General features: G+C 46.3%; 1 protein-coding gene across 1 annotated transcript in view; it reads right to left on the bottom strand.

Annotated features, from left to right (window-relative positions):
• The window catches only part of WDR64 (WD repeat domain 64), a 108487-nt gene extending 86941 nt beyond the window's left edge, over window positions 1–21546 (bottom strand). The window contains exons 1-6 of the mRNA XM_066623070.1: window positions 21393–21546; window positions 20917–21047; window positions 15667–15769; window positions 14429–14532; window positions 5796–5825; window positions 2948–3058 (exon numbers count right to left, since the gene is read on the bottom strand). Of these exons, the coding sequence (XP_066479167.1) occupies window positions 2948–3058; window positions 5796–5825; window positions 14429–14532; window positions 15667–15769; window positions 20917–21047; window positions 21393–21546 (633 nt within the window). The remainder of the gene's footprint in view (window positions 1–2947; window positions 3059–5795; window positions 5826–14428; window positions 14533–15666; window positions 15770–20916; window positions 21048–21392) is intronic.

Raw genomic sequence — 21546 nt, 5'->3', positions numbered from 1 at the left:
CTTAGCGTTGTAGGAAAGCTGTTTGCCCGAGTTGTACTAAAGAGGCTCCAGGTACTTGCAGAGAGCGTCTATCCAGAATCGCAGTGTGGATTCCGAGCCAACAGGTCCACCACTGATATGGTATTCTCCCTTAGACAACTGCAGGAGAAATGCAGGGAACAACGACAGCCACTCTTTATAGCCTTCATAGATCTCACAAAGGCTTTCGACCTGGTCAGCAGAGACGGCCTCTTCAAGATTCTCCCCAAGATTGGATGTCCACCCAGGCTCCTCAGCATCATCAGATCCTTCCACATGGACATGAAGGGCACTGTTGTCTTCGATGGCTCCACATCAGACCCTTTTGACATCCGAAGCGGAGTGAAGCAGGGCTGTGTTCTTGCACCAACCTTGTTTGGGATTTTCTTCGCTGTCCTGCTGAAGCAGGCCTTTGGAACTGCAACAGAAGGCATCTATCTCCGGACCAGATCAGACGGAAAGCTCTTCAACCTCTCCAGACTGAGAGCAAAATCCAAAGTCCAGCTGAAATGTCTGCGTGACTTCCTCTTTGCCGACGATGCAGCTGTCACTACCCACTCTGCCAAAGATCTCCAGCAGCTCATGGATCGTTTTAGCAAGGCCTGCCAAGATTTTGGACTGACAATCAGCCTGAAGAAAACACAGGTCATGGTTCAGGATGTGGACTCACCTCCCTGCATTACAATCTCTGAGCATGAACTGGAGGTTGTCCATGACTTTGTGTACCTTGGCTCAACGATCTCCGACACTCATTCTCTCGATGCCGAGCTAAACAGGCACATCGGTAAAGCAGCTACCACGTTTTCCAGACTCACACAGAGAGTCTGGTCCAACAAGAAGCTGACGGAACATACCAAGATCCAGGTCTACAGAGCTTGCGTCCTGAGTACACTTCTGTACTGCAGTGAGTCATGGACTCTTCGCCCACAACAGGAGAGGAAACTGAGCGCTTTCCACATGCGCTGCCTCCGACGCATCCTCGGCATCACCTGGCAGGACAAAGTTCCAAACAACACAGTCCTGGAACGTGCTGGAATCCCTAGCATGTATTCACTGCTGAAACAGAGACGCCTGCGTTGGCTTGGTCATGTCGTGAGAATGGATGATGGCCGGATCCCAAAGGATCTCCTCTATGGAGAACTCGTGCAAGGAAAGCGCCCTACAGGTAGACCACAGCTGCGATACAAGGACATCTGCAAGAGGGATCTGAAGGCCTTAGGGATGGACCTCAACAAGTGGGAAACCCTGGCCTCTGAGCGGCCCGCTTGGAGGCAGGCTGTGCAGCATGGCCTTTCCCAGTTTGAAGAGACACTTTGCCAACAGTCTGAGGCTAAGAGGCAAAGAAGGATGGCCCATAGCCAGGGAGACAGACCAGGGACAGACTGCACTTGCTCCCGGTGTGGAAGGGATTGTCACTCCCGGATTGGCCTTTTCAGCCACACTAGACGCTGTGCCAGAACCACCCTTCAGAGCGCGATACCATAGTCTTTCGAGACTGAAGGTTGCCAATACAATAAGTACTGTAGTATACACTATGAGAGGCTGCTCTCGAAAAGTGTTTGTTTAGGTCATGTGTCCATTTTTAACTGCCAATCACTGCAAATATACAGTGTTAAAAGTTATACAGGTTGTGCCTTGTTACCCACTGGGGTTCTGTTCCGGAACCCCTAGTGGATAAAAAAATCAGTGGATACCAAATAAGTGGAAAAATAGCTTTAAAGACCCACTTCCAGGTTCCTGCTCCTCTACTGACACCCCAGAATGCATTGATATAGACACTATACGGCATTCAGCCACTAGATGGGTGAACAATGGAATCAAGTAGAATGAAATTGCAATTATTTAACAGCGCGGAGATTGCAAATTGGATTTTGGTATTTTTTTCCTTGTTACAAGGCATTTAAAGGTGCACCTCAGTATCAGTGATAAATCAAATCAGTGGATACAAAGCAGTGGATACCGAGGTCCCACCTGTAGCTCTACATACCTGTTTAAGGGTAAAACAGCATGCATGATCAGACCTCCTGACATATTTTTCTTTGGTAAAAATTGGCCAGTGGGAACAGACAAACGACAATTTGCATGAGGACTGCAGCACTAGAGGTCTACACACATGTGCGCGCGCGCGCACACACACACGCGCGCGCGCGCGCACGCACACACACACACACACACACACACACACACACACACACACACACACACACACACACACACACACACACACACACACAGAGTGGCTATTAGTGGTTTTGTGGAAATTACACAAAGGGAAAGGATTAAGCCCTTTCCCCTGAGCCACAGTCCCAATCCAAGTCAAAGCCCCCAATGACTGTTTTTAACGAAAGAAAAAGAAACACTTTTAGTCTTGTTAGGCCCTACCTTAACCAAGGCATTACAGCTATTGTATGTTGGCCAAGCTTACATGACATTGGCCCAAAGCCTAACCAACTTTCCAGCACTGGTATAGCTGTGCCAATGGAACGGGTGCTGCATCCTGCAGGTGGGTGGTAGTCACAGAGGCCTCCTCAACGTAAGGCAATATTTGTTCCCTTACTTTGAAGCTGCATTGCCTTTATGTCAGCGCTGGAAATTGGGTTAGGATTGCGCCCATTATGATCTAAGGAGATATTTGTTGTATGTGGGAATAGAGCCTGATCTCAGTTTTCTCATCCGCTATATAGTTGATCAGCTATATTCCCCCAGCATTAAATATGCTACATATGGAATTGTATTGCCCAATTTCTTTTTTTCTTCTTTTTCTTCTCTTCTTTAATTTTCAATTTCAAGAATTTTGTATTATTTTGTGGAATTAAACTGCAGTACAACACCAGTAACTATAGTTTGGTTAGTTTTTGTATTTCTTTAAATAAGCAACAAAACAACTACAACAAAAAAACCCACACCTTACTGTGACCAAGTATCTTACCAAGGGGCTGCCTTGTGATTTATAATCCCAAATGATGATGGTTCTTTCTGTCACAGCAATAACACGCTTGAGCTGACTAAGATAATCACATCCACTGATCCAGGAAGTGTCCTGATGTAAGAGAAATGCTGTCAGAACCAACCTCTTTGCTGGTTGGCTAGAAAATTAATATCTGAATGAGTATTCATTTATTTTGTAGAAAAAGGAAGATTTATGGACAATACTCAGAACCAAAGTGTTCACAGCTGCTGTGAAACCCAAATTTCCTAGAGTTTACTGCTAAGCAGGAAAGTAATCATAGAATCATAGAGTTGGAAGGTGCTCAGAAGGTCATCTAGTCCAACCCCCTGCCTATAGCAGAGAAGAGCACCTCCAGAGCATCTCCAAAAGCAGTGGTTCCCAAATCGGTGGTCACGAGAAATTGGCAGCAATGCACTTGCCGCGATTGTGCAACTGCTAGGCAGGGAAGAGGTTTGTAACTTACCTGGAGGTCGCTATGGCTCTCTGGAGGGTCTGTGTAGCCTGCGACCCCCTCTATAGCCCTTCCTGAGGCTTGGAAATGTTGTAAAAAGGAGGGAAAAAACCCACTTCTGGTTTTCATCCCGAAATAGGAAGTGGTGTTTTTTTTCCATTTTTACAACATTTACAAGTCTTAGGGAGGGCTACAGAGGGGATCACAGGCTCCCCAGAACCTCCTGTGAGCCTTAGCGACCCCCAGGTAAGTAAAAAGCCCCTTCCTTGCCTGGCAGCAGCATGATTGTAGCAATCACATTGCTGCCCCCCCCCCCACGCCAAGACTCACAGGATTCCAAAAGTCCAAGTAGGACTAATTATTAAACTGCCCATTCCTCCCAAGGTCCACTTTTTAACATAGACTGTCAGGAAAAGGTACTCCCAGTAGAAGGCTGACTTCCCTAGCAGTTAGCACGCCCAGACCCATTCCTGGTCCCTGCTTTCCCTTTCCTGGATTAGGACCTGAATGGGGAAAAGGTCTTGGTAGTTTGTATCTAGTGCCTTGCCACCCTCCCAGGCTACAGAGAAGGGCCATCTGGGAAAAAAATCCCTTCCTAGGAGAGCAGAATGAGACACCTATTTAAGATGTGCTTCCCCATCTTCACTCCGTAGTGGTAGTCCATTTCACCACCTCAGGATTTTTCCATTTCATTCACATCTTATACTGCTGCCTTTGTAGACCAGGCCCTTCTGCCAAAATGGAGTACTGTACTGTACTGAATTTCTAAAAGTCATTTAGAATATGCATTTATATTTTGCATCAATTAAGTTTGAGATTTTTGTGCTTTGAATTTGGAATTGCCATAGCATAATTTGCAAAAAACATTCAAAGAAGGTTGCTGTCGAAAAGGTAAGGTTTGAATCTTAACAGAGAACATTCTGAGAGGCAATTTGCATTTCAATATACTTGGAAACAGGTTTGAAAGCAAAACATTAAATGTTTCCAATGTATTACATTTTACATTCAGTATGAGTGTCTGCACCAGCATAGGTTCTCAGGTTAAGAGATGGAAGCTGTTCAACTTTTATGTCCTTCAACCAAGCTATAAAATGAAGTCACATCTGAGTCTTTTGTGCTACATCCAGAGAAACCGACTTGTGCTGTATTTATATACTGCTTTTCAACAAAAAGTTCACAAAGTGGTTTACAGAGAAAAATCAAATAACTAATGGCTCCCTGTCCCAATAGGGCTCACAATCTATTTATTGAGTAATTTAAAAAAATTAATATGTATGATTCTAAATCAAATTTAAAAGAGAACAACTATGACCAACAGAATTTATACCCAGAATCTCAAATTCTGTTTAGAGCCCTTGATGATTATGAGGAGATCCAGCCTTGTTCAAAGGGAACCAGATGCAGCACATTATATAATTTGTTGGAATGAATACAGTGAGAAGCAGGCAGGCTTGTCCTGGGGAAAAAAATGTTTTTAATAAGCATGAAGTTCAAGTAATTTGATTACATGGGGAATGCAGTCAGAAGAGAAGATGATGCTCCCACATTATCAAGAGGAAGCTAGAGAAATTATCTTAATGAATTGATTTATTGGCCACTGTTGTGCCAACAGCAGCTGTTAGGCATTAAATATCGCAATCTCTACCTAACAAGCCTTATTCTCAACTTGGCAGTAGTTGGTCCCCATGTGAAGGATGCAACAAATTTGCATCTAATAGATTCCGTATAAATGAAAGTGTGATGTTCTGCAGTATCTCAGTGAGAGCCACAGTCTCGCATGCTTCCTTGCCCCAAACAAGGTTCAGCAGCAGTGTAGCACCAACCATTTGTAATGGTTTAGAATGGATTTCCTGAGCCAGAGTTGAAAAAAGTGTAGCCGAATCCTCATCATGGAAAAAGGTCTATAGTGGATTAATAGGCAGAAGGATTATTAGAGCAATATCTGCAGCCTCTTCCTGCTCGCAGGAGGCTGCTCCTGTCCTCAATGTCGCCCCAGAATACATTGTAACCAGGAGGAGAATGGATCAAGATTCTGGGGCAACACTAGGGGAAAGGAGGAAGTGCCAAAGCCTGCAGGCATCTTGGAAGGCTGCCTGCAGCCCTGAAAACACAACAATTTCACTGTGATAAGCTAAACAAAGCTATTTTTAACATTCTCCTTCATGTTCCCTATCTTTTAAAAAGCCTCTCCCGGTTCCTGTGGTCAACTGAAACCACGGACACCAAATCTGCAGACAGCATGGTACACCTGTACTCAGGAACTTCCTGCATATGCAGAAATATGTTAGTGTGTACATTTAAAGGGAAAAGAGTTTAAAAGCACTTTCTAATTACCCTCTATGTTTCAACTGAATCTGGTGGAAATAATCAACTTACCGGAATACTTGTAGTTGTCAGGATTCGCATCTAGCAAAACAAGAACAAACATGGCAATAAACAGAAATGCAATTTATCATTTGTGATCCTGTTCAGCTCAAGAAAACCTGTGAGAATGTTGCCTGCCTCCTAATCTACTTTCCAACCCAAGCAATGTGAAATACTGTAACCTTGTGCCACTAGTGCAGCATGTCTCTGTGTGAGATTTACTGTCTGAGCCTTTCATAAATCATATAAAATTCAAAAGGAGGTTACTCCCAAATAAATGTGCACAAGAGTGCATTTACCACAATATTCACGCACACAATTGTATAATTTATGCGGCAGAAAAACAAACAATACGTTACATGCAGTCACATCTATCAAAGCCTTGACAGCCCCTTTTCTGTTGCAAAGTAAGAACATAAGAAGAGCCCTGTTGGATCAGGCCAAGCGCCCATCCCATCAAACTCCCTGACACAGGGCCCAGTCCTATCCAATTTTCCAGTGCCAGTGCTGCTGAGACTATGCACTGCTTCCTGTGTTGGGGAGGCAACCACAGAGGCCTCCTCAAAGTAGGGGAACAAATGTTCCCTTATCTCATGCCTGCATTGCAGCCACACTGGTACTGGAAAGTTGGACAGGATTGGGCCCACAGTGGCCTACCAGATTTCTCAGGGAGCACTAAAGACAAGGCTGTTGTCAGTACTTGTATCCTGTTGCCACACCCTTGCATCTGGCATTCAGAGATAGCTTACCTCTAAAACCCAGAGGTTGCATATAGTCATCATGGCTTGTAACCCATGATGGACTTTTCCTCCATCAATCTGCCCAATTTGCTTTTAAAGGCATCTAGGCCACCTGCCATCACAACATCTTGTGGCAAGGAATTCCACGAATTACACACTGGGTAAAGAAAAATTTCCTTCTACCTGTTCTGACTCTCCCACCACTCAATTTTAGTGGATGTCCCCTGGGTTCTGATATTGTGCGAGAGGGAAAATAACTTTCTTCTATCCACTCTATCCATCTTATGCATAATTTGGTGGCCATATTTGGAAAACTGTGTCCAGTTCTGGTTGCCCATCTCAAGAAGAATATTGTAGAACTGGAAAAGGTGCAAAAGAGGGCAATCAAAATGATCACAGGACTGGAACCACTTCCTTGTGAGATAAGTTATAGTGATTGGGCAGCCCAATCCTGAGCTGCCCGGAGCTGCAGGACCCGGCAGCTCCACGGAGGGCTCCCACCAGATCCAGCACTTCCCTTGCTACCGTGGGAGGCTCCTTGGGGAAGGGGATGTTCGTTCCCTTCCCCCGAGTAAGGGAAGCAGCCCCGCAATGGGGCTACTCACTTTAGCGGTGACTGTTTGGTTGCCGCTAAAGTGAGGGCGCTCATGTAGGGCGAGCAGCCCTGCCTGAGTGCCCTTGATCCTGCAGAGCCCGGCTCCGCAGATCCGCCTCTCCCCCACCCCGACCCCAACACACCTCCCCCACCCTGACACACCTCCGCTGACACACCTCCCCCAGCTCCAGCCGAAGCCTGGCGGTAAGCCCCGTAAACATGCCTTACGGCACGTTTGTGACTGTGATTTGCGCTGCAGAGGCACAGTGCGGACCACAGGATCGGTCTCTTAGCTGGGAAAAAATATTATTAAGGGCCCAATCCCATCCAACTTCCCAGTGCTGCATGCAGCCTCAGTGCAGCCCTGAGGGTAAGGGAACAAACATTCCTTTGCCTTGAGGAGGCCTCCAGTTCACACCCTGTTGGCTGCATTAGGGCTGGAAAGTTGGATAGGGCTGGGCCCTAAGGAGGGACATGACTGAGACCTGTAGAATTATGCATGGTGTGGAGAGAAAAAGGTTTTCTCCCTCTTTCAAGGGTCATTCAATAATTGATGGGAGACTAAGGAAGGACAAAAGGAAATATTTCACACAGAGCTAATTACTCTGGAATGCATTGCCACAAGACGTGGTCATGGCCACCAATTTGGATGGCTTTAAAGGGGGATTGGACAAATTCATAGAGGATAGGTCTATCAATGGCTACTAGTCACAATGACTGTGTACTACTTCTAGGTGCAGCACTTCAGTGCCTCTGAATACTAGTTTCAAGGGAGGAATGGCGGGAGAGACGTCTGCCTTTCTTTCCTGCTTGTGGGCTTCTCAGAGGCAGTTGTTCCAAAGCAAGGAACTTCTAAGGCAGAACAGAAGAGCAGATGCAATCCAAAAGTTTCTACATTTCTTTGCTAATCCCAACTCTAAAGAAGCATCACCACAGCCATGTCCTCACCACCCATCTGTAACATTCCAGCTTCCCACAGGAACAGGAATAACTCCTAGAAAACATCTGATCTATTACCTATTTTACACGTCTTTGTTAAAGGCAGTAGCTTTAAGGCAGATTTAGCTCGCCCCTCCCCCCCGTCCTCTCTGAACCCGGCCGGAGCTATGCTGTGTCTGGAGGGCGTTGGAGGCACAGAAAGCCACTTCCAGTTTTTTGGGAAAACCGCAAGTGACTTTTTAAGGCCTTAGAAGGCCTTCTGAGGCCCCAGGAGGATTTCCCCTTTTGGTTTTCCTGAAAAACTGGAAGTGATCTTCTAAAGCCCCCCAGAGCCTGGTGGCTTCAGACTGCCCTCCAGATGTGACTGGAGCTCTGCGGGGGGGGGGCTGCCCTGGAAGGTGTGCCCTGGGGTAGCACACTTTCTAGCTACGCCACGGGTTTAAGATAATGTGTAATTTGGTTATTTTTCTAAATCCTCTCTTACATTCAGGGGAACACCAGTGAAGTCACTGGTATTACACCTGCTGGACAGTTTGCGCCTCACAGCACCACAGCAGCAATAGGAACTTGTGAAAAATAGACCTCTTTTCTAAAATAGTGTTTTTACACATAAGCCTAAATGTGGCTTCAGAAAGTTTATTGGCATGACAAATCTCTTGCAAGAATAAGGATCAGGCAATTTAACCCTCCGATGTGCTGTTAAATGTCCTTTACATGTTGCCAGAGGATTAAACACAGTTCTGCCTTAATCATTCTTAAAACAGCAGGTATTGTTGTATCAGCCTGAGCTGTACCTGTACCCCTGTACAGATTTTGAAGAGTGAGTGGAAAAATACGTTTCTAGCTTTCACAATGAAATTAATAGAGGCACTGGTGTCCACATGACATTAGCAGCAAGTCTGAGGCAATGGCGTCAGCAGCATCAGCAGATAACTTTCTTAACTAATAGGGGGAATTTATTTTTTAGCACTGTACTTTGTAAAACACAGTCTTCTTTCATGTACAAGAAACGTAATATGCATGACGGATGAAGAGGTTCTGAAACATTGCTTCCGTCATTTCCAAATGCCTTGGCTTTGCTTCAGTGTCTAATCACCTGCAAGAATCTTTTATTACCTTGTGAATGCTTATCATGCACATTATGCACTAATTAAATGAAACCCCTGGAGTGTGTTATAGCTGCTTTGAAACACAGCTGCATTTTTTCACAAATGTTAACAGACTGCTTGGTTTAAAAGCTACAGATGTGTAAAATTACAATAAGCACAGATGGCTTATCAGAGTGTTGTGTACTGCATTAAAAAAATAATGTTGCAACCTTGGAGACTCATTAACATGTTTGTTTTCATTCCTCTTCCATGCGCCTGCTATCAATATCTCTCTCAAACCGATTTTAAAAAAGGTAATGTATATTGGGACAACTGATGGATCCAGTCCTGGTGATCTCCCAATGGCTCTGAGGTGCCTTGAGGAGAGCTGAGTTTGAATTGGTGATTTGGCCATGAGAAACCAAGAGTAGCCAAGTTCATTTTGGGATGAACCAAAAATGGCCAGTTCTGTGAACTGCTGAATAAGGTCCTACACACGGCTGGGCAGCTTCAGTTGAAGATGCTTAATATTATAAGGCTTGGAGAACATTTGCTAGTAAGACACATTCCTCTTCTGCTGATGTATCTGGTGTTCTACTAACAATGTCTGGACATGGCCCTGAGATGTTCAACTGGCCTTGGACTTCACTTCAGAGTCAAAGAGTGAGGGCCCAATCCTGAACAGTGTGCACTGGCTTACCACCGGTGCCCACTGTCACAAATGTGCCATAAGGCACATATGTGGGTCCTAGCACCAGGCAAGCACTGGTGGTAGCCCAGTGCTGGCCGGCGCTGGGCTACCGCTTGGGGGCTACCAGAGCTCCACCACTCAGCAGTCGCATGGACTGTCGAGCAGCAGAGAGGTAAATAGAGGCATGGGAGGAAGTGGGGAGGAGGCGTTGCAGGGAGGGGGGACGTGGGCGGAGGGGGGGAGAGGGAAGGCAGGAAGGTGGTGTGCCGAGGGAGGTGCCGGGGAGGGAGGGAGGTGGAACTAGTGGAGCAAAGCTCCACCGGATCCAGAGCCCGTGTCAGACTCACCGCCCAACACAGAGGTTCTTGATTCACTGCCAACCTTTGGGTTTGTGACGAATCGAGTAGCCCCATTGCGGGGCTACTTGCTTGACCTGGGGGAAGGGGATGAAAGTCCTCTTCTCCCGAGGAGGAGCCGGCGGCTGTCTGGAGTGCGCAGGATGTGGCGCTAGCCATTTTCAACACCACTGCAGCCCTGCACCCCGGGCAGCTCAGGATTGGGCTGTGAATCAGAGATCACATGAGTGATATAGCCCTTAAGGAAAATGCTAAAAATGAGCTTTTGAGTCTTCTCCTCCATGTCTATGACCAGTGAAATAGGTATAAAAGGACATCAGGGTTCTTAATTCTTCTGAAGGAGTTTCTTAGGATCTTCCCTTCAGTGAAACATCTCTCTGATCACCTTAATAAAATACACTTGTCTTTCCTCTTTTTTCTCTTGCTTTCTTTTCCTTGCTTTTTCAGTAATCTAAGGACTCCTCTCCAGATGGAGGGAATCTCTCAGAACGTTAGAGACATTATGGGACTATTCTATTGCTTCTCCGGAAGCTATAGTATTGTATTGGCAACCTTCAGTCTCGAAAGACTATGGTATCGCGCTCTGAAAGGTGGTTCTGGCACAGCGTCTAGTGTGGCTGAAAAGGCCAATCCGGGAGTGACAATCCCTTCCACACCGGGAGCAAGTGCAGTCTGTCCCTGGTCTGTCTCCCTGGCTATGGGCCTTCCTTCTTTGCCTCTTAGCCTCAGACTGTTGGCAAAGTGTCTCTTCAAACTGGGAAAGGCCATGCTGCACAGCCTGCCTCCAAGCAGGCCGCTCAGAGGCCAGGGTTTCCCACTTGTTGAGGTCCATTCCTAAGGCCTTCAGATCCCTCTTGCAGATGTCCTTGTATCGCAGCTGTGGTCTACCTGTAGGGCGCTTTCCTTGCACGAGTTCTCCATAGAGGAGATCCTTTGGGATCCGGCCATCATCCATTCTCATGACATGACCAAGCCAACGCAGGCGTCTCTGTTTCAGCAGTGAATACATGCTAGGGATTCCAGCACGTTCCAGGATTGTGTTGTTTGGAACTTTGTCCTGCCAGGTGATGCCGAGGATGCGTCGGAGGCAGCGCATGTGGAAAGCGCTCAGTTTCCTCTCCTGTTGTGAGCGAAGAGTCCATGACTCGCTGCAGTACAGAAGTGTACTCAGGACGCAAGCTCTGTAGACCTGGATCTTGGTATGTTCCGTCAGCTTCTTGTTGGACCAGACTCTCTTTGTGAGTCTGGAAAACGTGGTAGCTGCTTTACCGATGCGCTTGTTTAGCTCGCTATCGAGAGAAAGAGTGTCGGAGATCGTTGAGCCAAGGTACACAAAGTCATGGACAACCTCCAGTTCATGCTCAGAGATTGTAATGCAGGGAGGTGAGTCCACATCCTGAACCATGACCTGTGTTTTCTTCAGGCTGATTGTCAGTCCAAAATCTTGGCAGGCCTTGCTAAAACGATCCATGAGCTGCTGGAGATCTTTGGCAGAGTGGGTAGTGACAGCTGCATCGTCGGCAAAGAGGAAGTCACGCAGACATTTCAGCTGGACTTTAGATTTTGCTCTCAGTCTGGAGAGGTTGAAGAGCTTTCCGTCTGATCTGGTCCAGAGATAGATGCCTTCTGTTGCAGTTCCAAAGGCCTGCTTCAGCAGGACAGCGAAGAAAATCCCAAACAAGGTTGGTGCAAGAACACAGCCCTGCTTCACTCCGCTTCGGATGTCAAAAGGGTCTGATGTGGAGCCATCGAAGACAACAGTGCCCTTCATGTCCTTGTGGAAAGATCTGATGATGCTGAGGAGCCTGGGTGGACATCCAATCTTGGGGAGAATCTTGAAGAGGCCGTCTCTGCTGACCAGGTCGAAAGCCTTTGTGAGATCTATGAAGGCTATAAAGAGTGGCTGTCGTTGTTCCCTGCATTTCTCCTGCAGTTGTCTAAGGGAGAATACCATATCAGTGGTGGACCTGTTGGCTCGGAATCCACACTGCGATTCTGGATAGACGCTCTCTGCAAGTACCTGGAGCCTCTTTAGTACAACTCGGGCAAACAGCTTTCCTACAACGCTAAGGAGAGAGATGCCGCGGTAGTTGTTGCAGTCACCCCTGTCACCTTTGTTCTTGTACAGCCTGATGATGTTTGCATCCCTCATGTCTTGAGGTACTCCACCTTCTCTCCAGCAGAGACAGAGGATTTCATGCAGCTCAGTGACGATGATCTCTTTGCAGCATTTTAGGACTTCAGCAGGGATGCTGTCTTTTCCAGGTGCCTTGCCAAAGGCAAGGGAGTCCAGGGCCACGTGAAGTTCTTCTAGGGTTGGTTCACTGTCAAGCTCTTCCAGCACAGACAGGCACTCAGTGTTGTTCAGTGTTGCCTGCCTGTGCTGGAAGGAAGCTATACAACCACTTGAAACATTAGAGCTTTTTAAATAGACAATGCAGGAGAGAGAGTGGGCAGTTAAATAAATACCAATGTGATAGTGTAGGGCAGTGATTTTCAAACCATGAGCTGTGGCACATTGGTGTGCCACGAATGATCCACAGGTGTGCTAGTGTGGTGTGCCTTGTCAAATATAAAAAAACTGATGGTGCGCCATGATAATTTTAAGGCACAATCCTAACCAGGTCCACTCAGAAGTAAGTCCTATTTTGTTCAATCAGGCTTACTCTCAGGAAAGTGTGGTTAGTATTGCAGCTTTAAGGCCCAATCCTATCCAACTTTCCAGCACTGGTGCAGCCACAATGCAGCCCCTCTGTAAGGGATCAAATGATTGGGTCCGTAAGGCCCAATCCTATCCAATTTTCCAGCGCCAGTGCAACTGTGCCAATGGGGCATGTACTGCATCCTGTGGTGGGGAGGCAGTCACAGAGGCCTCCTCAAGGTATGGGAACATTTGTTCCTTTACCTTGGGGCTGCATTGCGGCTGCACCAGTGTTGGAAATTTGGATAGGATTGGGCCCATAGTCTCTTGTCAGTGTGCCATGAGATAAAAAAGAGTGAAAATCACTGGGCACCAATTATGAGGACTTTAACTTGCTATAGTTAAGAATTATTTACTATTAAGACTTGCCTTGTGTTTCAGTGTATCTGAGCATGTTATGAGTTCATCTCTCCAATGATCATGTGATTTTGGTAAGTTTTATTAACCATGTTATCATTTTAACCTGTAGTGTTCCTTTATCTGCTGAAGGGCTATGTAAGCAACAGATATGGTGATGATGTTAAAACAAGCCTCTGATAACATTGCTTCCTTTAGCACTGATTTGTTACAGGGCTTTTTGTCCTGACATGACTGTCAGCCATTCTAGCAAATGGGAGCAGTGCATTCTGGGCCAGCCAGTGCTGTTGTTCAGTGTTCAACTTTCAGGGAATGTATCTCCCTCTCCCACACTATTGGCGGATTGCTGTATTGCTCTCATTCAGTGTCTTGGGGGTTTGTCCTTAATAAACAACAATCAGTTTTTACAAATTCATTGTGCGCGCCCATGCGCACATGCGTGTGTTGTGTTATCTTACTGGTCTAGTTTTCCACTCACTGGAGTTAAATAGGGCCCAGATTAACATCATACTCCTGCATCGGTGAAGGAAATATAACTATGAAGTTACCATGTTGCTCTCAGCAACAAGGTGAGAGTGCAACATTAGTAGAGGCCACTACGTAGTCTTCATATTACAGGACCCAGATTCTGAAGATTGTCTTGGGCTTATACTTGCCCCAGCTGTATTTCTCTGCAATAATGTCTGTATTTCACCATACATTAAGTTCTCCTCTGGCAAGTACCCCCTCTGTATTTGGGATACTTGAAGGGATGGGATGATTGCAGCATCTAGAAGGGATGCTGCATTCACATGTTGGGCCTCCATATTCGTAGACTGTGCACCCATGGATCTGGCTCAACATAGATTGCCTTCAGGGGCTTCCCTGGACCTCAGATTGCCGTAAGTAGCATAAAAACATCACTTCCAGTTCTCTCAGGAAACTGAAAGTAGTGTTTTTTCGGCCCGAAATGGCAATTCTGAAGCCCGCAGAGGCAGTGGGCACATGAGCTGGTCCTCTTCAGAGGTTTTAAGGGGCAGAAGATCACGGATTTGATTATCTGCGGTTTTCAGTATCCACAGGGGGGTCCGAGAACAAATCCCCTGCAGATACCACGGCCCCACCTGTATTATGCTCCACTCACTCTAGAAAGTGCTTACTACAACAAAGAAAAAAAATCTAGTTTGCTTCAAAATTACCTGGCTGGAAAAAACTGTCAGTGTTCCTTTCTGAGATGCTGTTACCATAAAATCCAGCTGTGGTACCTTCACCATACACTTGATTACATCACGCCTCTTGACTCCTTGACAAAGGCAAAATCCTTTCTTTAATCTCACAATAACATTTCCAGGAATTAGGCAATGTGCATGTCTAAAAACAAGGCATGAGACATCTACTTGAGGGGGTCCATATAAAATGGAAAGGACAGTTGAACACAGTGATCTTCAACCTGTGGGTTGTGACCCCAGGGGGGTCGCAAAGTCTCATGGGGGGGTCACAGCAAACTTTCAATGCCTGTGCAAGAGAGGGCTTGGATCCAGTCCAATAGTAGTACTGCCTTATTAAATCTGAGTTCTTGATATAATCCTGCACAGCCTCTCCTCGCTTGTCCAGCAACTCCTAAGGCCAGCCTTGTTCAGGTTGCTACCACACAGGGTTGTTGTGAAAATGAAAGAGGTAGAGGGAAACATGGTGGGTGGGGACAGGAGTGGGCAGCACAGGAGCAAGGAGTGAACAGATTGGGACTCAGAAGAGGGGTGGGATCAGCAGAAGGTCCCCAGTCTCATTATTTATTTGTTTGTTTATTTATTTATTGGGGTCATGGCACAAAAAGGACCCCCATGAAGACCACTAGTTATCACACACTGTTATGTGCTCCCCACTGTCCCAACAGTGAGAAGTCCCAGAGGTGGTGCTACTGGATTTTTGTTTCCTTTGGAAGAGAGCTCATGGAATACTTGGGATGTTCTTGTAATATTTGGTCTATTCACAACATCAGGTTGAGGCAAGCAACATGTGTGCTTTCAGAAGGCAGCAAAAACATCCACCAACAAACATAATTTCCCCAGAAAAAGATGGCTTCCAGCCTTCAGTTCTCTCATCCTCTTCCAGTCTCTCTTTAACTTGGTCTCTGATTAAGCCTCTCCCATTTCTCTCCATGCCCTCATCCTAATGAAAACAGCCAGAAGTCTGAAATACTTTCCCAGTATATTTGGGCAGGGAAGCTGAGATGAAGAACAGCACACATTCTACTCTGGATGGGAAGAACAAGTTCAAACAGGACCGTGCTAGAAAGCCAAGATGTCCATAAGAGGAGCAAATGGCAGAAGTGAGAGATGTACTTAACACACATGACTCTGTGAAGAAATTGTTCCACCTACCCTGACAACACACAGACACAGGACTTTAATTTAGGACGGAACGCTAGCGATCCCACCTGCTTTTGTAATCCGCTGCTTTCTGGACACCAGGAAAACCATGTTTTCTTCATCAAGTTGGGCAGCAAGAGCATCACCCTCCACTATGTAATATCCAAAGATCTACAAAAAGCCAAGCAAAGCACAACCCAACATGGGAAGGATGAAGCATCTGAACTGTATGCGCAGATTAGCATACATAAACTACTAACATAAGGAATACCAATTAATCGTAAGAAGAAGAGAATTCTCAGAGCATCGTGAGGCTTGAAATTTTACTTGTCAGGCAGCCCAATCCTAAAGGTGGCACTGCCAACAGGTGCAGTGGTGCCAAAGCAGCTACCATTGCATCCTGTGGCCCCACAACAGCCACCAGAGGTCTTCTTGGAGGAAGGGACTCCCCCCGCAATGGGGCTTCTCAAGACTGCACCAGTGATGGAAAGCCCAACACGGAGTTCAGGAGCCAGAGGAGCAGAACTCAGTCAGTCCCCCTCCTGCCCCCGTTCAGACAAGTCAGGCAAATTCACACAAGTTGAGTCTATCAGAAGTTATTAATTAGAATGGAGATAATAATAAGACACTGAATATAAGTAGCTGGAGGGGCAATAACGGGGAAAGAGTGAAGGCTTGAGGGCCTCCCAGAGACATCTTGTTGGCCAATTTGGGAACTGGGATGCTGGACTACGTAGATCTTTGATCTGATCCAGTAGGCTCTTCTTTAATTGCAAAACTGTTAATCATGCCTTCAGTGGCAGAAAACATGAGAGTTATAGCCCAATCCTGTTACCTGGCAGAATTAGCATTCCGCCAGTGCTTAACTGCTACAAAAGTGTCACAGTGTTGTAGGCTCTTCCACTGCCCACCGAGCTGCTAAGTCAGCGGGAGAAGCATCAGAGGTTGGAGAGAGAGTGGAGTGGGGAGGGGGGTGAGGTGGCAAAACTGAGCAGGGCAGGGGCGTAACAGGTGTAGGGAGGATGCAGGAAGGGCTGGATCTGGTAGTGATGGTGCATGCCGGATCCTATCCCCCTTTCCTGCAGCCTCCTTGTCCCTTCTCCTGCAGCCTCCCTGCCTCTTTCTCTCCTCAAACTTGTGCCAGCAAAATCTCTAGCACAGGTCCTAAGACAGTTCTAAGAGATGGTTCGAGGTGATGACTTATTGCAGTCGGAAGCTTATAGAAGTGTAAGGGAATTTAAATTCCTGGTCATCTCTGAAGCCTCCCAATCTGCCCCCCCCCCCGCCACTGTATATAGCTTGCCTGTTTTTAGTGCTGCTGCATCATCGGAGCACGATTGCTCCGCTTTCTCTTCTGACAGGGCTGTAGGGACTGGGGTGCACCCTCCAGTCCCTGCAGCAACCGTCCCTTTGTGCAGGGAGCCCTGCGCAGGCGCCTGCAGGGCGCCCCACACCAGGGAAAGGGAGAGTGGGGCAATCGCACTTCACTTCCGCTTGCAGAGGCAGAGCTGATTGCTCCACTCTCCCTTTCCCTGACCTGGGGCACCCTGCAGGCGCCTGCGCAGGGCTCCCTGCACAAAGGGACAGCTGCTGAAGGGACTGGAGGGTGCACCCCAGTCCCTGCAGCCCTGTCAGAAGAGAAAGCGGAGCAATCGTGCTCTGCTTCTGGTTTTGCGGAGCGGGGCACAATCGCTCTGCTTTCGCTTTTCCTGACCTGGGGAGCCCTGCAGAAGGTTGCGCAGGGCTGCCTGCACCCCCGGGAGGCTGCAGGAGGCTTGGGCAAGTGCACCCAAGCCCCTGCAGCCCCCCTGAGTGGCATGTCTCTGCCTTCCCCCGACTCCTGGCTGCCCTCACCCCCTAAGGGGGCAGAGGACGGGACCCACAGGCTGGGACGTCGCAACGCCCCAGTTTGAATACCACTGCTATACAACTTTCAAGTTCCGGTGCAACTGCAATGCAGTCCTGAGGAAACAAGTGTTCTCTTACCTGCAGGAGGCCTCTGTGAACTGTTTCCCTACTTCAGGATGCAGCACATACCTCATTGGTATGGCTGCACCAGCACTGAAAAATTGGATAGGATTTGGCCCTTAGTCTTCTCAATCTTAACCCCTGCTAATTGGGTAAGAGGCACTTTTTCAAGTGGGTGCTCCTTTTTTTTTAGCAGGGGGAGAGTAACTGGCCCACCTCACCCCAGCACTGTCTGTTTTAGTGGCTGTCTGCTGGTATTCTTTTTGCATCTTTTTAGATTGTGAGCCCTTTTGGGACAGGGAGCCATTTAGTTATTTGATTATTCTCTGTAAACCGCTTTGTGAACATTTAGTTGAAAAGCGGTATATAAATACTGTTATTATTATTATTATTACTGTTATTATTCTCAATCCCTATCTTTCTCGCACACCACCTCCAACTCCCACCTCCTTTCTTTGTTGCTAGGAACGTTTGCATGGAGAATTGAGTAAAGTGCCCTTTTTAAGACTCTTCAACTCTAGAGGAGTCAAGAGGGATTTACAGGCAAGAAGGCAAGAGGAATAATTTAAGTGCCACTTTCAAAGGTTAATGGTGTAGTAATATATAAAGCACTTAGCTACGGTCTACTGATCTAGCTGATAAAAAGGGCTTTGTAATCAGGTGCACATTCATGAGCAGAGAACTATATGGACCTTCAGTACTCACCTAGCACTTCGCACACGGCAAAGAGCAACTACATCAAGTATGGTTGCTCATAATGTCCATTCTGACAGCAGCATCATACTTCAAACATGGAAATCAGAAGTAACCCTCCAACAGGGGGTTTGATGGCAGAACTCTGTACAAGCTCTGACTTTTTGTGAGAACACAGACCTTTGGAAAAGTTCTTGTAAACATAATTATTTACGATTTCTGCATATTTATAAGCAGCCTATGAAAATTTCGGCAGCACAAAATACCCATGGGAGATACTAGGGGAAAGGATTCTTGCATTTTTATTCTAAGCAAGACTTTGTCAGAGTCTGTTGGAGGTTGGGCAGTCAAATCTCTGTGCGCAGAGGCAAGGCCAGCGTTAGGAGCTGTGGGGCCCAATTGGAAACATCTTTTTTTGCAGGGTCCCAGGTTCATAGCCAAGCTCTGCAGAGTCTTATAGATATATAGAAAATGTATTATAGAGTTGAAATTTCTATGATAGAATGAAAAGCAATCAAAATGTGCACTTTAAAAGTGCATGTGAGTTAATGGATCAAATGGATTTAAGCAAATTTTAATATAAAATTGCATATAAGACTAGAGTAGATTACCCAAATGTGGGGGCCTTTAGGCACAGGGCCTAATTGGGAGCAATTTGTCCAATTGGCTTAAACCTTGTGCAGAGGGTGCTCAGGCCAATAGGACAGAGATGGGCAAAGATCAAGTTTTAGAAACAGCATCAAGCAAGAAAGGCCAGAAGCAGGTAGAATAACCCAAAACATGGAAGAAATCAAGCTCTGAAAGTAGCAGAGTGGCAACAAGGAGTGAGAACTTTACCTGGCAAAATTCTTTTGCAGCAAAACCTCCAACAAAAGGTTTCAGGCTCCAAGCTTGCTCTTCCAGGGCCTGATGAAGCTGGGTTGCTCCTTGGGGTGAGCGAACAGCTCTCAGTCAGGGAGCAGGGCTTTTATAGCAGCCTAATGATGTCCTTTAGAAAGATATCACAGCTCGGGGAAGAAACCCAACCACTAAGGGGCAAGATTTGAGATAAAGCACCTGGCCGGATACACACACTGGATACACAGTCTGCTTATGGGAATGTGCAACATAATTGAATGATCATATTCTCACTCTAAAGTCACAGAGTCAATTTTTTAAAAATGAACATGGGCTCCTACCCAGAGTAACTGAAGGGGTGTAGGATTAGTCAGTAACCATAGAGCAGTGTTTCTCAAACTGTGGGTCAGGACCCACCCAGTGGGTCACAAGCCAATTTCAGGTGGGCCCCCATTCATTTCAATATTTAATTTTTAAATATTAGACTTGATGCTACCATGGTATGTGACTGCACTTGGGGAAATGTTACAGACCTGTACTTTTAACAGGCCTTTTAACAATGACAGTAAATGGAACTTTCTCCTGAGTAAGTGTGGGTAGCATTACAGCCTAAGATTGTTAAAAATTTTCCTGCTTGATGATGTCACTTCTGGTCATGACATCACTTCCAGTGGGTCCTGACAAATTGTCATTCTAAAAGTTTGAAAACTACTGCTAGAGCGTTTAGTAGAAATTGTCAGAGTTTGTTCAATGGTATCATACCTTCCCAATAATGAACTTTCCATGGTCACAGTAAAGAGCCCAGTCTATTCTCCCAATCTCAAACACAAGAAGTAGGTGATACTTCATTGGTCACAGGTGCAATACTGCGTGCGTGTACCTTATTCCTACACTGGAATCCTACATCAAATGTAACTATCCTTTAAGGCAGTGGTTCTCAAACATTTTCACACTGGGACCCACTTTTTAGAATGACAGTCTGTCAAGACCTATCAGAAGTGATGTCATTAACTTGGAAGTGATGTCATGGCCAGAAATGACATCATCAGTTTAGACTTCAAAGCTAAGCTGTGATCAGCCAAAGGTCTCATTACACAGTGCGCTTGTGCTATTATTTTGCATAGCTCAGAATTTAAACATTCCAGCTTGGAAGTCAAAGCAGAACGCAGACTTGGACTCTTCTCCAACAACACAGCCCTCCTTTCCTGAATCCCATCTTCCCACCTATTCAGGACAAAGCAGCAAGCCCCTCTCCCAACAGGAGCCCTGTCCAGCATTCTGTACCTGTATTTTCAGCTCTGTATCTTCAGTGGCAGCTGAGCTAAGTGCTATGCGAACCACCCGAAATTGGTTCGCAACATACTTAGCGGGTCTGAACCCACAGTTTGAGAAGTGTTGCTCTGCGGGACTTCCTGTTTTCAGCAAAGCAGAAGCAGGCAACAACAAACACAAGCAAGGACAAATCACTCCCACTTTTGATGCTGAACTAGCCTCCTATGCTCTGCATATTGAGATAATCCCTCTCATCCATCCCCCCCCATACACTTACTTGAGAAGAGTGGTGGACCAGAGCAACAGATGTACTAGTTCACCACTCTCCACACTTCTGCTCCATCCCCCTCTTCCTTTCCTAGTCCAGGGAGTGAGAGGATCAGACTGGTGAATCATCAGGTGGGGGGGGGCAGAATTTGACATGCCAGCTCAGTTTGTCTTCAGTTGGTCCTGCCTCATAGTCACAATGTAACTCTGCCAATCAGATTTGTTTGGCCTTGGTTGTGCTTTAGGCACGTCCATATATCATCACAAGCAAACAAACCCACCTCACACCATTCCATTCGCCCGTCTGGGTTGTTGCTGATTTTCCTATAGAAGGTTTTAACATCTTGGGTCTTCACATCAGGACCAAAAAGAGCCTGGACTGCAGCATAGAATTTGTCATAATCCATTTCCTCTGTAGTGAAACAAAAGAAGCCCCCACTGAATACAAATGAATGCTGCTCGTTTTATTACTTTCCCTCTCAGTAGTTCATTTTTCTCACACTGACATCAATCACCATTGTTTGCAATGTTCATTTTCCTCTTCATTTTCATTTATTCTTACCCACATTTTTTCACTATTAAAAAAAAAAAATCAGAGCTGCAAATGTTGGCCCTCCAGTTCCCAGTACTTTATTTATTAAAAGCAAGGAAGGAGGAACAAAATGTGGACTAGCCTTCCAAGCTGCTGTGATCCCTTCTGAAGATGCCCCCCCCCCCAAATGGCACACATTTATGTGTAAAAAATCATGCTCCTTACCAGCATCTTTTACGTACAGGCCTAACCTTTCCTCCCTCTTCTGAGCTGTTGTTTTGTCCACCAATTTCTGAAACTGCATCAAAGCATTTTTAAAAACTGCGACATCAGGAATGTTAGGGGGATCTTCATCCTCATGGATCTTTCTTCTAGACAT

This window comes from Tiliqua scincoides, chromosome 1, assembly GCF_035046505.1.
Source record: "Tiliqua scincoides isolate rTilSci1 chromosome 1, rTilSci1.hap2, whole genome shotgun sequence".
Taxonomy (NCBI): domain Eukaryota; kingdom Metazoa; phylum Chordata; class Lepidosauria; order Squamata; family Scincidae; genus Tiliqua; species Tiliqua scincoides.
The sequence above is the reverse complement of the archived record's forward strand: the minus strand, read 5'-3'. Positions and strand labels throughout refer to the sequence as shown.